At 36.0% G+C, this 18697-nt stretch overlaps 1 protein-coding gene across 2 annotated transcripts in view; it reads right to left on the bottom strand.

Annotated features, from left to right (window-relative positions):
• The window catches only part of DOK6 (docking protein 6), a 244851-nt gene that overhangs the window by 36483 nt on the left and 189671 nt on the right, over positions 1-18697 (bottom strand). For both annotated transcript variants that reach the window (XM_040068295.2, XM_040068304.1), the window contains one exon: positions 3208-3325. In XM_040068295.2, the coding sequence (XP_039924229.1) occupies positions 3208-3325 (118 nt within the window). The remainder of the gene's footprint in view (positions 1-3207; positions 3326-18697) is intronic.

Raw genomic sequence — 18697 nt, 5'->3', positions numbered from 1 at the left:
CTATTTGGTCTTATTTATATAATAATACATAAACTGACTCTGTTTAACATTCTTATCATCCAAACTCTAAAGGGTAAGAACCAGAGTTCTTCAGATAGCTGAAAATTCAGTCTTCAATTTTTTTTTTTAATTTTTAAGCTGATTTAACGCCCTAAATGCAGAACTAAAAAAAAAGAATAAAAAAAAAAAAAGACAAATTCTCTTTAATACATTTTGTTGCATAAAATCTCATGTGTTTTGTTTGTCAGTTTTTAATATCTTGTGTAATGGTGCTAAATTTTATGGTAGGCATAAACAATAAACATTGAATTACAAGGAGGGTATTTTTTACATGCTTGTATGCCTCATGTTTTTTCCTTCTTAACCATGATTTCAGTTAGTAAGGTTACTCTTAGCTTCTCATTTTTATCGTTTTTCAGATCTTGATATATGATACTGTAACATATCAATGAATGCTTATCTTCTGTTGGGCTCAAATTTTTTTAGAGCTATTATTTTTGAAAACATACAATTCATGTATGTCATACTTATGTATGCACAAAAACGGTGTAGAGCTCTTTTTCCTCTTTTAGTTAAATTACACTTTGATAAAAAATCTATTTAATTTCCAAACTGTAATTAAAGGCAATTTTTGGATTATCAATAGAAACGAACCCGTCTCATTTTAGGATATTTTGTGCAACATGTGTTACTTTAGCTCTATTATCTTGTGTATGAATCTCTATGGGTCTTTACATGTAAGTATTTTCATGGGCTAATGGAGCATAATAGACCCAAAACCCATTTATTGAACTGCAATGTAGTTTTTAAAAAACAAAAATCACAAAACCCACTACCCTCTTAGTCCATAGCATATTCATTATCAGATCAACACACACTACTAATTAAGTTAAATTTGGCTGCTAAATAACTCCCAAAGAGCCAATTTATCAAAGGTAGTATGAGCACATATTAATTTCTCCTTATAAATCACCAGCTGTCATTAATTAAATTCTAGTCACTTCAGACTGGAAATTTGAAATAATTGCCACTGTGGAAACACTTGTACTTAGCAGTGAGCTCGGATACTATTTTACTGATGTTGATAGTCACCTGGATATAGATAGACACTAATACGTTTATTTCACTTTATAGTTTGTGAGATATTCAGAAGAATGTGGGGAATTTTCAAATTTGTTTCTTGAATGTTCAAAGCTTTTTCATAAATACCCATGAAGTGCAGAACTAAGTTTGATGGACCGTTCTTTAAAGAAAACATCTTCTCTCTGAGAATGTAATGTACCTTTTGAAGCTCAGAGGAGATTACAGCAGCAGAAGGGAATTCTTCCCTCTGCAGCAGCTCCTCTCAGCTGGCTGCTCTACCAAGGTGAGGGTTGAAGTGATGCTTGCAATCTGCTTCCTTGCTACCCACCTTCCACCCACATCTATGAAGCTTCTGTGGGCTGATGCTTTGACAACCCTGCAGTGCAAAGACTATTGGTATGACAAGGTATTAGGAGGAAAAGGTGTACTTTGCACTCGCTTCACTTTCTGTACAAATTCACTGCTTTTAATTAGTAATTGTAATAATTTTAATTAGTAATAGCAGCAGAAGGTTCAAAGAGATTTTCATTACAGATAATGAATGGTAGTCTTGCATGGAAAAGTTTTGCAGCCAGTCTTCTGGATGCACTGGTAAGACTGAAATAGTCTCTCCTGAAATCAGCTACATTTTCTCAAGCTTCAGTCATCATAGTACACGTAGGAAAAATGAAAATCTTAAGTTCTGAAACATTTATTAGTCCATGTTTCAGTGGAAATGTGAATAAAACCTGCATATTTCCAGAAAGTAAAATTCTTGCATTTTTAATAGTACACTTCCAATATGATGAATCCTGCACAGCTAGGTGGTATAGACATTTTAATTATTACTTTATATATAAGGTTTTGCTTTTCGTTATTTTGAAAGTGATTTATAAGGAAGAAAAGATTGTAGAGAGTGAATATAAAACATTTACTATCTTGCTGATGAAGAAAAGACATATGAAGAACACAAGAAGAGGAAATCTAACATCTCTACAAACAAATTTCTTTTTTGCATTCTTATTTTATCCATGAAAAAATATCAGTGATATAATGAATATCTGTACGGTGATGTACAAGGATAACTTCTTTCACAAACAGCTTCCAGAAGATAATTTTCCTTTTTCCATTACTGGTATTTAAATATAAGACTATAACCATGATTAAAAATTTACTTTGCTCTACGAAGACTGATGGGAAGCAAATGCTGTACCCATTAATGACTCACCCACTGAATGCACAGTTCACCTGTTGTTGGTTTTAATTTATGTAATAATTTACAAAACAAAACATTCAATGTCCTTCATCTATATACTGCATTTCACTTATTTTTGTGAAAATATGTACTGTTTCCTTGCATTAGGTACTCTTGTTTGTAAGCAGTTTTTAACTTCCTATCTAAATGTAAATTGTTTATGCAAATGGATTATTAAGAGAGAAATAAAACAAAATCCTTAGGGCCTTTATAAATAATACAAAGCGATATGTTTACGAGGGGTTTTTTTAAAAGGTCTACATTTTAAATGCAACAATAATTTCATTTTCCTAAAAGATACAAATCAATTTCAGCTTAAGAGCAGTGAATCATCATCATCAAGTTATGCTAATTATAGCATTTAAAGGCTTTAGCAAATCTAAACATAAGAAAGAAAACCATAGACAGAAGAAGATGATTTGTGTAAGGCCTGTAAGTCAGTTGAGTCAACAAACAGTTCACATATATGATTTGCCAAGCAAATTTACCAAGAATAGCTCTTCTTCCTAGAATTACTTTGTTTTAATCTTGCAACTCATATAGCCACTTTATGTAGATTTAATTAGGCACCCTGAGGTTGCCCAAATACTTGCCCCATCTTATTGGTAGAAAATGCTAAAACAACCTGACATTCATTAGCTCCTGAGAAGCTACATTGAGCCAAATTGTCTATCCAGCTTTATGTGGTGATTCTGGAAATAATTTTCACCATTAGTTTACGAAATGACTAAAAGAAACCTGTTTTATGTAAATTTGGGAATCCTGCTGAGGTTCCTGACAATTGATAAAATGGAATGGAGAGAAAATAACCAGTGCAAATAAAAAGCAATTTGCATGAATTCTGGCGAAATAGAAAGACGCTAATGGATAGGGCATTATAAGCAACTTGCCTTGTAAACTGTAGATTTCTCCAACGCTGTTCTGCCGGGTGATGTGATGCCAATATGCACTACGAGGAAGTGAGATTGACTTGGATAAAGTCATTGGTTCAGACAGACTGGTCTGGAGCTAAAAGCCAAAGCAAACATAAATGGAAAGTCACACACAAGCATACTTGATAAATAATCTCACAACTATAAATTAAACCTATGTTGTCATGCACATACCATTTTCTGAATTACCACAGGTTTTATACTATCATTTAAACTGTGTTACATGCATCAGCACTGTGAATGCTTAGGAAAAAGCTGTATCTGGGTCTGCAGGTTCATTAGCAGATGTTAATATTAGGAATACCAGAATACATCCCTATTTATTTACAGCTATTCCGCTTGCAGCCAGGGTTTTGTTATTTCTTCTTTAACTTTATGATAACGATGGATTAACACATGCCTGAATTATAAAACCCCTCTGCAATCACATTTCCTTTTGGTCATTTAGCCTGCGTATTGGAATGAATACCCAGAAAGATGCTAAGAGAGAATCTGAGACAACCAGCAGAGAATTAGCAATGGAGAGTCATTAATCTTCTAATCCTCCTTTGAAGGGGAGGCATCTCATCACCAGTAGCAGGCTCCAGCTTCAAGAGCAGATTTTCCTTGTCTGGGGGACTTTATGTGACTGAAGTTGTGAATTGCATGGTAAGTGTCCCTGTGTACAAGAGCTACAGCACAGAAACCTGACAGCAGGAATGTCAACTTTATTACAGAGATCTGTCTCCAACAAACTATGGGAGTGAAAGACAAGACAACACTACAGAGAAAAAAGAAAGATGAAGAATTGTGCATTCTGGCAACCTCTTTGGATATTGCTGTTGTGCTTTCTGTGACTAGAAGAAAAGAGGATGCACCTGCAAATTTTTTCTATCTCTGGCTTTACAGAATATAAAATGTGATCAATAATTTTGGGGATCTAACAAATCACCATAACACTGCAAGCCTAATTTTCTCAGACGATGTGTGAAAAGATCAATACTGAATGATCAATTATGTCTGAAGATTTAGAATGAAAAACCTCTTAGTTTCAGGGGAGGCACCAGGATGGTACTCAGTAAGGGTGTGCCTAGAAACTCATTTGCAGAGAGTTCAGCTACAGAGCAGACGGTATTCAAGGTTTGGATCATTTACTGTAGGTTTAATCATTAGTTCCTAGGGATTCCTCATTCAGAATCATAATGCCAAATTTAAAAAATCCCCTTTTAACTGTACAAACTCATTATTCTGTAATTTAAATCTCTTCTCCCTCCAAAAACACCCAATATTCAGAGACAGTATCCACCCAAAGATCTAAAATTATTTAAATTTTGAGTATTAACACAAACTGATGCATGGAATATATTTTGCTTCACATCAATCTGCTGTAATTACTTCTGTTGTTGTTTTCTTGACAACCATCATCAAAATAACTCCCAGTCGACAGTTAATGTCTTTTCTGCTTATTTATAACCAAGTATTACATTTAATTTGTCAGTGGTGCAGATCATCACTAGAAGCTATTTGATATGAAGTAAAGAGCTTGCAGAAGCATTTAGTCCATTAAAAAAGTTTGAAAGCATTATCACAAGAATTCAGATTTGAGGGAGACTTGTGGGTTTAAAATGTATTGATACACAGAATTTCCTTTGTTATAGAGATCAGGACAATAACAAACCCTCTATATTATTTTACCATGTTTGTATAGCAAGGGTAACAAGGGCAATTTTGCTGAAGAAGAAAATTACATAAGATCATCTAACTTCAGTTTACCAATGATTTATTAATAATTTATATTTAATTTACTCAAAAGGTAAATTAAAGGCAAAACATTTTCTTAGTACGCATTCTGAGAAAAATAATTCCCGTAAATAGAAGCACTTTTACAGCAGTTTATTATATCAAAGCTAAATACATGGACTGAATGGAAGTGTTTAAGTGCATCATCGTTCCTGATCCGAGGTGATTAGCTCCTGCCTGATCTGACCAGTAGCGATGCAGAAGAACTTTAATTGCACACATTAGAGATTTAGGAGAATAAAGAAAAAAATCTATTCTCATTATAAAATAAGGTAAGAACTGCTCCAGTGCAGAAGACTGCACTGCAAGCACTCACAATACTTTGTTTCCTCAGATTCTCTAACTAAGGAACAACTTCCAGTATCACCTTTTGGGTAAGAATTATCACCATATGCTAACTGCAATAGGATCAGATGAACCATATTTCTCTGGGGACTCCATAGAGAAAAAAAAGATTTCTAGTTTATTATAATACCATCCTCAGAAAAAAACCCCAAACTTTAAAATAAAAGATCCATTTTATTGAGACTTTAAAATAGAAACATAAACCTTTGGATTTGAAGACCTTATTACCTTGTATGTCATATAAAGGATGATAACATTAATTTATCCATGAAGTTATTTTTACTGAATAGTAGACTATCATCAGCCACATTTTTTTCTTTTAATCTTTTTCATCCATATAAAAACCACACTGTTGGTCAAATGTAATTGACAGTGACAGAATGCTTACTTCTACAAACTGCTGTTAGTAAAAATATTCATGTATTCAAAGAAAATTGTATAATATATTGATAGAAACCCATTTTCTCTGGTGAACATCTTAAATGTTACACAATTGTTAATATACTATTAGATAGATCTTTCGTATGTTAATAATTACAAGGTAAAGCAATCTTTAAAGTACAGAGATCTACTGTTTCAGAATCCTTTCTCCCCAACTGTAAATTAAATTCTGGTAGTTAACAAAGTTAAAATAGAAAAACCAACCAACCAACCAGCTTGTAAATCAGGGAAAATTTACAAAACTGTTTAACTGTTAAATTATTAGACACTCATGTTCAAGACCTCTGGTGTTCCAGACCAGTGAAAGAGATCAAACTTTTAAGTTCAGAGACTTTGTCCTCCATGCACTTCCCTTTTGTCTTTTTACTATGCCTCATTAAAAAACAACTGGCTTCTCTACACTTTTTTGAAGCCACTAATGCAAACAGAGAACTTTTCAGTATGGAAAATCAAGTAAATAACCTTTAAATTTTCTTCTTTTCTCAAAGCAAGTAGACCATCCTGCACAGATTTATTACTGTCCTTAATTTAGCAGAAATATAACAGCTAAAAATAGATTCAAAAATCATTGCATCTATCTCATTAAGCCTATTTACCATGTAGAAAATTAAAACAACATCTCTGAATCTGCATTTCTTCTTACATAACAGGCCAATATTCAGCTGCTGTTTCCAACACCAACACATTTTTCTGTGGAGCTGGCAAAACAGGCTCAGATGCATTAGCATCAACTATACAGAAAGGGCCCATAATGACAAAGGTAACAAAGACACATAAAAGAAAGAAACGTTTCTATCTGGGAATGTATTTGAGATGATTCTGCTCCTCCACTTTGCTCTGGTGAGGTCCCACCTGGAGTATGGTGTCCAACTCCGGGGTCCTTAGTATACAAGAAAGGAGACAGGAATTTGCTGGAGCAGATCCAGAGGCAGAACTCAAAAATAATCAGAGGGCTGGAACATCCCTCCTCTGAAGACAAACTGAGAGAACTGGGGCTCAGACTGGAGATGTTCAGGGAGAAAGTTTCAGGGAGATCTTTTTGCAGCCTTTCAGTACTCTATGGGGGCCTATAAGAAAGATGGATCAGACTTTTTAGCAGGGCCTGTTGTAACAGGACAAGGAGTAAGGGGTTTCTATTAAAAGAGGGTAAATTTAAATTGGACATGAGGAAGTAACTTTTTTATGCTGGGGGTGGTAAAACACTGTCATTGGTTGCCCAGAGAGGTGGTGGATGTCTCATCCCCAGACACATTCAAGGTCAGGTTGGATTGGGCTCTGAGCAACCTGGTCTAGTTGAAGATATTCCTTCTCATTGCAGGGGGCTTGGACAAGATGGCCATTAAAGGTTCCTTCCAACCTAAGGCATTCTCTGATTTCACAGAGGGTTGTTTTGCTGTCTGTTCTGTTCTTAATAAAGGAAAGTAAAAGCAAATAAATATTTCTCAAATCTGATGAAAATTCAGGAAATAAAAAACATAATCTAGACTTTTTTCCCATTTTATGAGGTAGAAAGTGATAACAGAACTAGAACTTAGATGAAAAGTAGAAATGCATACATCAAAACCATATTAATACAGGGAATTTTGTGGTGGGAATATAAAAACCGCAAACATCGCTGAAGCACTTCTGTTATCTGACATGAAACACGTAGTAGTTAGGCTTCATCCACTTCCTCCAGAATCTGTCTGATAAAATATGTTTCTTACAGTGAACATTACATTTCTTTCCAGTATCCAAATCCAATATCCAAAGCAAAAATATCCAAAATATCGAGTCACATGAAGTCTTTGCTTTGCCAGTGACAACTTTATTATTCTTACAGGTCTATTTGATTAAAATAGAAATTAAAAAAAACACCGAAGTCTATTAATGTGTCACTGTAAGAAGTTTCGTGTATTTTTCATTATTGTTCTTCCATGAGAGGCTAAGGACTAAATTTTCTTTTAATTCCCATAAGCCATCTCCATTGAATTCAATAGATTTGTCACTCTGATATCAATAATGAACACAATTCCAAGAGTGGAGCCTGTTAACTGTATTAGGGTTCTGAGCTTTGATCCTTTTAGCCTATTATTCTTTTTCTTTTTTTTCATTAAAAAGTCAAAACACTGAAGGTGGCAGAAAATATATTTGGCTTGAGGAGACAAACTGAGCAATTTATAGTTCATTCCATTTTTTTAGTCACAATAAGGACAGTTTGCTTTTTACAGATATGCTCTGAAAATAGGTTAGTTTATTATGGATAAAACTCTGTCTCATTTCAAATTCTCATTAGTGTCTTTAAACAAATAGCAAGAGAACTAGGTCACAGAAAACTAACGAGAGTTGTAGTCCAGAAATATGAATTGAATACCATTATTTAGATTTTTTTTCCTTCTAACTTTAAAGAAGGTTACTTTGTGTGTTATGCCTTGAAGAGAAAGAGGGATTAAGAAATATATTTCACCTCACAAGTGTCAATTAGCTGAAACAGTCTCATTTCACTGGTATCCACAGTAAAAAAATTACTAGAGCTTAAGAATCACACAATCTTGTAGGCAGTATCAGCTCAGATATCACCTGAGTTAGAGAACAAGCAGAAGGAAATTTTTCAGTTTTTTAAAATAAGTTTTCTTATTTTCTCATCATGACCAAAAAAAAGGATATCATATTTGTCTTTTTTTGCAAAAGCAGCAACTGTTGTCCCGCATTCAACTTGTATACTATGACACATAGATCCATTTTACAAAAACCAGTCAGTACTGTAAAGCAGACTGCTCCTTCTTCAGCACAGCTTTGCCCATTCTTCTGTTTAAATCAATTCTCCTGCTCCAAAAAATTTTCCAATTTGTCATTTAGAATTCTGTCTTTGCATTTATCCACTTCCATACTGTTATAGATGTAAGATCTGGAAGTATAATAACTAGACTGAGCCTTGATCCTTCTTTGAAAATACTTAGTAAAACTGGATGCAGGATATAGTCCTATGAAATTCCAGTGAGAAAATTCTTTCCTTTGATGATGTGTTACTAATACTCTTTGGTTATAAATTTTCTATAGCCCTTTGTTCACCATCACTTAGCTTGCTTATAACATAGTTAGGCTCATTTATATGTAGATTACTTGGACAGTGCTCATTACATAAATATGTCCACTATTAATATAAACACTTATAGCTATCAGCATACTATTTATTTGCTACGCACTGCTTTATATTTATTTCTACATTTTTATCCAGCTTGCTGTTCCTGACAGAATACATAATATTGGCTAAACCCCCACCAGTATATGACCTGACAAGTCTTCTGAAAAAACTTGCAGAAAAGCTATCTGTAAAACTAATTTCAGTGATTTAAGCCTTTATAATATATTTCTAGCATTGAGGTTTTCAGTAGCAACTCCAAACTTGCTTTGACCTTTTGGAAAGTTACTTAATCAATTATGGACAAACAACAACAAAACAAAACAACAAAACAAACAACAACAAAAAAAATTAGTAACACTGCTTTGTGATTCCAGGGTGGAAGATGATTACTCTTTGGTAGTGGAATAACAGTGTGAATTAATAATAAAGCAATGGTGGAAGAAAAGTATTCTGAAGGGAGATTTAAAGGGATTGATTGGTTTTTTTTTTTTTTATATTCTTCTTGGCCACACTATAAAGAAAGAACTGGTTCACTTTGCTCATTTTCTGGTGGAAGTGTGTTGGGTTTTTTTCTTTTATTTTTTCTTTCCCCTGAAAGAAGCTTATAATAGATCAATGTCGCCAGACAGAACGGATTAATGTTGGAGAAAAATCAGATACATTTTACAGCAGGCTGGGATTACATTTGTTGAATGTCAGTAAGGTAGATGTCTTCACCCATATTCCATCACAAAACTGTGGGTATGTTCCTTTTGTGAAAGAAGTTTCCTGGAAACTATAATAATTTGTGTGAAGGTAGAAGCTCAGGTTCTTACAGATTTCAAAGTTTTGATCCATTTGACTATACATAAGAAATACTTTATTCATTTTTCATTGCATAAAACCATTTAATAATATGGGTGATAATGCCAACATGGAATGAGCTGAGACTATTTCAAACCTGACTATACTGCAGGTCTTAGTGGAAACTAACACAGCTAAGCTGACTTCTTCAAGAAATACATGTATGTATGTATATATATATATGCATGATAGAGAATGCAGTATTGCACAGAAGTTATTTGAAGAGATTGATTGTCCTTTCTGTTGCCATGAAATAGGAGCCAGCTATGTATGCTTGCAGCCCAGAATGCCAGCCACACTGGGCCAGCAGGTCGAGGGAAGGGATTTTCCCTCTTTGTTCTGCCTTGTGAGACCCCACATGGAGCACTGCATCCAGCTCTAAGAGCCCTAGCACAAGAAAGACCTGTTAGAGCAGGTGCAGAGGAGGCCATGAAGATGCTCAGTGAGAAGGAGCACCTCTCCTATGAGGACAGGCTGAGAGAGCTGGGGTTGTTCAGCCTGGAGAAGAGAAGGCTTCATCTTATCAAGTTTTGTAAATACCTCATAGGAGACTGCAAGGAAGACAGAACCAGGCACTTTACAGTGGTGCTCAGTGACAAGACCAGAGACAATGTGCACAAACTGAAACACAGGAGATTCCTGCTGAACATCAGGAAACACCTTTACTATGAGGTTGAATAAGCACTGGCACAGATTGCCCAGGAAAGTTGTAAAGTCTCTCACATTGCAGATATTCAAAAGCCACCTGGACATGGTCCTGGACAACCAGCTTCAATGGCATTACTTGAGTTAGGGGGCTTGGAAAAGAGGTCCCTTCCATCCTCAACCAGTCTATGATTGCCATTTCCAAAATTATAGGGGTTTTACTGAATAGGGAGAGTCCCAGATCTGTCTTCTGAACAGTGTAAAGATAAGTAAGTTGTGGTGGAAAAGAATGAACTGAAATGCACCAGTTAGAGAGATCAAAGAAAGAGACCATCAACAAAGACTTGTCTTCTTCATTTGGAGCAAGTGTTTTCTGGGTAATTAATCTTAAGAGTTACTGAGTTCCAGAAGGGGCTTTTTCATGAGATTTGTCATGCCAGAGCTAAAAATAATGAGGCTTGCTCTCAGTGCTGACATACAAGTCTTGTCCTCCTTCCTCTGTCTGTTTTTCACTCTCCTTGCTCTGCTGAGTAATCTTCTCTCTTACAAAGCTGCTAGAGTCTGACCTCAACCTGAAGTGTTCTGGCAAAATCTTCAAAGTATGAGATTTTTTTCACGGAATGACATGCCAAAAGCTATGACATATCTTAAACAGATATTTGGGATACTTGAAGTCTCAGTGTTTTACTTGAGAGTACTGTAAGGACAGCCTTTCTGACCTCATAGAATTTTGCTTTAGAACTGGTGTGGTAGAAGCCATGGCATGCAGAATGCCTCTTGGTGGAGAACAGACTTGAAAAACTCTCTCTAGCATGTGGCAAGAAAGGTGAAATATGGATGAACACAGACTGTCCCCAGCTGGGAGAACTCCACTTGAATAAGCTTGGGGCTGAAAAATTGGATTTCTAAAAAATGCTACAATCTATATTCACTGTTCATTGCACAGTTATTTGACTTTCATTATTTCTAATAAAGCAAATGACTTGGACCTCATGAGATTTCTCAAGAAGTTTTTCTCCTATTGTCTAAAACAGATCAGTAGCTTCCAATTACACATATTTGTGGAAATCACATTTATTTTAGCTTCTTCATTTTGGTATACAGAAATTGCTGACCAATGAACTTTAATGAAATGACAGAAAGACAATTTTCTGAATACTTTCTGAAACAGTAATCATCAATAACTTTTCATGAATATTCCTCATTAAGCTTATCAGTGCGTGACTCCAGTATTCAGTAACACGCATAGTCTGGCTGACCTCCACTTTCTGACATTTTCAGAAGTTAGTTTTATATGTCATACAAAGACATTTCAATTAAAAACAAGAAATAACAAACCTAGAATACATTAAAATTACTATTACGTAATAAAGTCTTCTCAGATGACTCTTCAATGTCTTCCAAAAGAACATGGTTCCTTTCTTTTAACTAGTTACTTTTAGACATTTAAAATGCATCTTGAATCACATATACTAGGGCTAGTTATATATATGTGATGTACATGAATGTAAATTATTACATTTTAGCTTTGAAACATACTGAATTTTCGGGGGTGGGAGACGAGGTAGGTATGTGCCTGCACATCTGAACACACAAATAAACACATTGATTTAATTTAAGGCAATATATTAATTAATAATTAAATATTTACTTCAGTAGCTGCATGGCCTTTAATGAATTTTTACAGATTTAAAATCAATTGAGAAGCTGGTATATAATGTGCTATTCTTTTCCACTGTGTGTCTTCGCACACAGGGATCACACCATGATCATGTGTGTGCATCTGTCTATCATAGCTAGATACAGCCAGAGCATTCTTGACATTGTTCTCCTAAAATTGAAATAAGCGATCATTAAAAAGCAATGCATACACGTCTAAATAAATATACATCATGTATATTTGGAAATACTTGGGGGTTTGTGGCCCAGAAAGAACTTTCAGTGAGAGAAACAAATCCCTGAATCACAATTTAAATTTCTGCACATAAAAGAAGCCAGTGAAACTTTTGCTTCCTTATTGATGTGTGTTTACTAATATAGCAGAAGTAGCTGCAAGTCAGGAATTCATTTTGGAAAGGGGGGAGACAGAGAAGTGATCATAGATTGCTTTATGTTTCCCTATACTTGCAACACCCCAATAAATCCTACCATTATCAACTATCCTTCACCTAATTTCATTTCCAGACAAAAAACAGTGTTTGTTTTTGGTTTGCATTTCTTGTTTTTTTTGTTTTGTTTTGTTTTGTTTTGTTTTTTTTTCTGCTGGCAAAAGTTGCTTGGCACAGTAGAAGTTGTACATACATGACCACATATAATTCAAACTTTTTCAAATCCTTAGTTGCTATTTAATGAAACAATCCTTTGCCTGTTTCAGCTCCACAAAACAAAGGAAATAGAATTATTCCCGTTGCCATGGAAATCTGTAACTCCGTTGCTTTTTTTGCTTCATGTAATACAAAATGTATGTAAAAGTGAGCCCCAAACAATATGTGGGAACACATCACAGAAATACCATAATTTTACAAAGGATTCTACATAATCTCTCAGGTAGTAGCAATTGCAACTTTTACCACTATTTTCTACAAGGAAATGGTTAAGAATAATGAAGAGAAGAACCTTTGCTGATTTATCAATGGATTTTGAATCACAAAGACTGTAGAGACGTGCATTCAACAGCCAGTCATACGAATCCATATGAATCTTGCCTGGCAGCCGCCTTTATGGAAATGGATTCTGACAGACTGAATATGCTATGAGCCTAGCAGTTTTCACCCTGAGACAGTCATAAGAAACAGAGAAATGGATGCTTCTGCCACAGCATGGAAAATCTTCATTAATTCCTTGCTCCTGAATGCTGCAGAACTGAAATATTTTTGAAGAACCTATTCCTGCAGTTGAGATGGAACAGTACTTCATTACATTTAACATCTTAATCACCAATGTGGGCATTGACTCTTCTCAAATTTGGATATGACATCAAACCAGAGGGAATAGGCAAACATACAGACAAGAGGGATTCTATTCAGAGGGATTTCAGTAAAGCACAGGGAAAGGCTGACAGGATTGTCATGAAGTTCGGCAATGACATATGTCAGTGCTGCAACTGGGCCAGGACAACTGCACACAGGTATAGTCTGGGGACTGACTTGCTAGATAAAAACTTTGCCAAAAGGAACCAGCTGTTCTGGTGATAATGTGAATGGCCAGTGTGGCTAATGACACACTGGACGACATTAGCAAAAGCATGGCCAATACAACCAGAGAAGTAACATTTCCCTCCTATTTGGCAATTGAGAAACTATATCTGGAAGTTTAGCCATGATCACAAAGTCTTCAGGTCCGGACCAAGGCACAAGAGGAATATCAAACTGGAGAGATCCTGGCAAAGAACCTCTAAGAAGTAGAATATGATCAGTGACGCTGGATTAAATGTCTAATGTTTACCCACCATGGGAAAGCAAAGGCTAAAAGAAATCTAAACCCATTTTTTTCACTTTCTTCTGAAAAATACGTGGCAGAGAAGACTGTTACCAGAGATAGACAGTGAAAGGACAAGAGTCAACAGCTCACAGGCTGTGGCAAGGGAAATTTGAGACAAACTTGAGGAAAAAATCCTTCACAGTGTGAACAGCCAAGTGCTGGAATGAGCATCCATAATCTGCATCACTGGGGGTACTCAAAACTTGATTGGATAACACCCTAGATAAAACTTCATCTAGTTTTGATGCTATACCTGCTCTGAACAGGCAAGTAGGTAAGCTGAACACCCTTCCAATGCCAGTATTTTTGATCCTATATTCAATGGGTTTGAAAACTTGAGAGCTAATGAGATGTGCTGTGCCATTGAGTCAAACTGACATCTTGCTGACTGTAGTAGCTGCGTGTCTTTGTGTAAGACAGCTATTGTGGTTAGTAAAATAATGTCAAACCAACAGCTCAGGGTCTGTAGTCTCCACTGCTGCCTAACAATTCTCCTTAACTAGATTCCTGTGCTGCTGATAAATAAAAACTCTTATCATGGCTGGCATCACGTAAGATATGAGTAGCCTAAGAACAATGACCCACAGTTGAGAGAAAAAAAGAACATAACCAACCTCTATCTGGATAGATTCTGATAAATACATATTAAAAGACTGCATGCACGTGGAAAAGTTTCTGTATATCAGATATGGCTTTTTTTGATACTCAGTCTTCAGTCTAAACATAATCAGAGAGATTATAAATAATTTTCACGTTAAAATCCCTGTCATCTTTATAAAAAGTAATAGAAGCAGAGAAAAAACACAAAATGAAGACATAGGGTGAACTTCACCTAATTTTTGTTCTACCAACAAGTACCTGATGAGCCAAAGCACAAAAAGCACGGAAGAGAATTACAAAGTAACTTTAGGGCTGTTATGAGAATTTTTGATCCCTTCTCAGATTATTACTTTTTATAATTCTCCTATTCTCTGAATAGCACTGTGCCCCTCTGTAAATCATTGATAAAGAACTTTCCTATTAATCAGAGACAAAGCCTTAACTATTCCCTTGAGTGATATAAAGAACTCCTAAACAGAGTTACTGCAACAAAGGAAGGCCTTGCTTGACAAGAGACAATAAATGACACTATAATTCAAAAGACTGATGAAAACCATGTGAAAAATACCTTTTTCAGAAATTAATTCTCCTGTGAATAAATAACTGACTATGATTCAGGATTTGTTTCCTTATTGTTTTGGTTTTGTGCTATGCCTAGCATCCAGCTAGGCATAGCCTTGGGCAATTCATATACAGCTGAGTTTGGCGTTAATCTTCCTGTGCCTCATTTTACTCATTACCATTAATATTATAATAATACCTGTCTCTTGAGAGCATTGGATAACTTCATCACCTATTATTTTTGCTAATAATAATTGAAGCTGTATAGTTGTCTCATTTTGTAAGAAACAGTTTTCTGAAAATAGCAGATATGAGATCAACACTAAATTAAGCCCCCTGGTGAGGTGGTTTTAGAATTATTTTTTAGTAATATTTAAGTCAACATAACCGGCTTCTCTGTTGAGAGAGCTCAATGACGTGAACCTACCAGCACAGTTACACAAGCCAGCTTGTTTGAAGGCACGCAATACAAAAGAAAATTCCCTTCCCTATTAAGTGCTTCTCTGAGGCTAGTTAGGGAGAGGGTTGGGCTTCAGTCAGACATGCAACAACCACTGCATAATTACAGGAGCCATTCCTAATTTATAGCTTGTATCACCCACAGCTTTTAGCAAATAAGACTGTTAAGCAAATCATCAATTTTGTTTAGGGTAAAGTTCTTCGGCTCTTTGTTTTCTGCATTTCTGGAAACAAATATGAATTTCAGCCTCACAGGGCCTTTCCAACTACTTTGTTAGCTCTGTAAACATACAATTTTTGCAAAGCACAAGTAAAGTGAAAAAAAAAAAATTACAAATTTGCTTATGTCACCAACCTTCAAATCTTCTTATATTCAAATGCAACTTCATAAAGTCAAAATAAATTATATCTGACATTTAAGAAACAGCTCTTTAAAAAGTGCCCAGAAATGTAGATAGATGGCTACAGCGATTTTTGAAGCTAAATTCTCAGGAGGGTTTGCATCTTTGGATACCTTACCATGAAAACACCTTTGCCCTGCTGCATTTAAACAAGCTAACCAGACCACTGTCACTTAAATAGGAACATTCACAGTGCAGCCCAGCTGCATGCAGACATGTAACTGAGGTGAACAGAACAGGGGCAACAGCATTCCTAGGATTCATGTATGCAGCTTCAGGATGGAATCATAGGACGGAACAAGCTCGGTGCAGATAAAAAATTGTAACATCTCAGCTGTGAGACACCTTTGCAAAGCTTTAAATACAAATTTTGGCTGAGCTCATAGTTTATATTAGCAGTAAGGCAGATTTCAATCTGAGCCTTAGGTAGCATGACAGGCAAAAAGTTAAAAGAACATGGTGACAGTATGCAAAATATTCCAGAAGTTTTTAAGGAGAAAAGAATGAGAGTAATTACTCAGTAAGGATGCACATCCATGTCCTAAGCTACTTGGGGTTTAGCCCATAGGAGAGATTTAGAGCACCTTTTTGCATTCAAGATCATCCAGCCCTATTGCTGTGCATAAGAGAAATTTCAGAATTGTGTCAGACAAAGGAAGAATTGAATTTTTCCCACCATACTCTGAATGAAAACCCACATGACTACTACCACTTTGAAAACATTCAAAACTCCAGGGCAAGTTGAGTTTCCAAACGGCAAAGCAGCATTTAAATTACATCACCAGCTACCAAAATATTTGACACACTCTTATGTAAGGATTCCCCAGCTCTGCTCTCACACCTACCCACGCCACTTACCTACACAGCCCCCAAACCTTTATGCTGTCTGCAGTGTTTGTGACATGAGGAACAGCTCTGTCCCACCCCCATCACTTCGTAGGAGCAGCTCCACAAACCCTTTGTTGCCATAGTAAAGACTTTCCCAGATCTGTGGTTTCATTCACGTACACAGCAAAGATCCAGGAATGCCAACCACCTACGGAGTTCCTTGGAGAATCTGGACTTTACACCTCACCTGAACACCTCTTGCTGACTGCAAGGTGCCATACAGGGGCACAATGAAACCCTGCAGCTGACAGAGAAAGAGGGGTAAAGAGGGTCTTGACTTGGTAAGGAAAGGACAAATGGGAGACTAGTGGCTGTGGAAGTTTGGGACAGCGGGATGAAGTATTTTCTTTTAGAAAGTGAATGACACCTTCTGAATAGTTTTTGAATGCTGCTGCAGTATTTGGATATGGCCAATAGTCCCTGAAAAAATTCCAATGAAATAAGTCTACATTCAAGACAGTATTTTCTTTAAAATCAGAAAATAAAAGAGGTTCAGTTGAAAGAATCGCTAGCTATCACCCAGTCTAAATACACACAAATTTCCTGCTTTCTTATGAAATGGTGGATGTTGGAAATGGACTTGCAATGTAAGTTTAGGAATTACTTCATCCGAGCACACAGTTTTCTAAGCCTGAAGGCTAACAAAGATTCTGGAAAAATTCTAAAAAAAAAATCTCATAGAAATCAGAGTAAAGAAAAATGTTATTATATGCTTAATGAACCAAGAATCCTATGGAAAATTACCACTACTTGTGGGAGTTGAGTTTACAAAACTAAAACCAAAAAGTACAGAGATTCTGACTTAGGAGAAAAAAACCAAAACAAATTCAAAATTCTTGGTGTTGTTAATCTTGGCAAAACTTACAGATAGTCACAAACAGACTGACTACTGCAGTGTTTCGCTGTGTCAGGGGGTGCTTAGACTGGACACTAGGGAGCATTTCTTTTCTGGGAGGACGGTCAAACATTGGAACAGGCTTCCTAGAGAGGCAGTCAATGCCTCAAGATGGTAAATCTTTTAACAGTCATTTAGACAATGCCCTCTAAATTGTGCTTTAACTTTTGGTCAGCCCTGAAATGTTCATGCAGTTGGACTATATGACCTTGTAGACCCTTTCCGATAGAAATATCCTATCCTATCCTATCCTATCCTATCCTATCCTATCCTATCCTATCCTATCCTATCCTATCCTATCCTATCCTATCCTATCCTATCCTATCCTATCCTATCCTATCCTGTTACAGAAATAAGCTTCACAACACCCATGAAAACCAAGTAAGCAACTCATCAGCTCTGTATTTCAATAAAGCAGCCAGGTTTTTACAGGGTTGTAAAATTTCTACACACACATTATACAGCAACACCATACATAGTTTCAGATGGGAAGCGCAGAACAACATTCAGCTAAGAATGTATGAATAACTGACCTGAGGCTATGCTTTAACTTGCATAAAGTACATGAGTTCATGAATCATCATATGTGTTCAGAATCTCAGTACCTGAGCTTACACATAATTTGGGAAGAGAAGAAAACATGCTGAGAGACCAATGTATCATGACATGGGATAATCTTTGGGTGAACTGTAGAATTTTCTTCTCCTTTCTCTTCAGGCATTGAGTCAACTTAAACACACTTAGGCAGAATTACAACATAAAAGAGCTTTGTTATACTAAGTAAATTACAGTGGTGAAATAAAGCCCAAAAGATATAAAAAATGTATTCAGTATTTCATATATTCCTTGGGTCAGCAGCGTCTACTAGTGTCTCTCTGAAATTCCCCAAGTTCGCAACTGGAAACAGTAGGTGATAGGCACACCATTGCAAAAAGACACCAGTAAAAACTGCAAACCAGTCAAAACTCTGAAGATGAAGTGGCAAAG

This window comes from Hirundo rustica, chromosome 1, assembly GCF_015227805.2.
Source record: "Hirundo rustica isolate bHirRus1 chromosome 1, bHirRus1.pri.v3, whole genome shotgun sequence".
NCBI classification, from domain to species: Eukaryota; Metazoa; Chordata; class Aves; order Passeriformes; family Hirundinidae; genus Hirundo; species Hirundo rustica.
The sequence above is the reverse complement of the archived record's forward strand: the minus strand, read 5'-3'. Positions and strand labels throughout refer to the sequence as shown.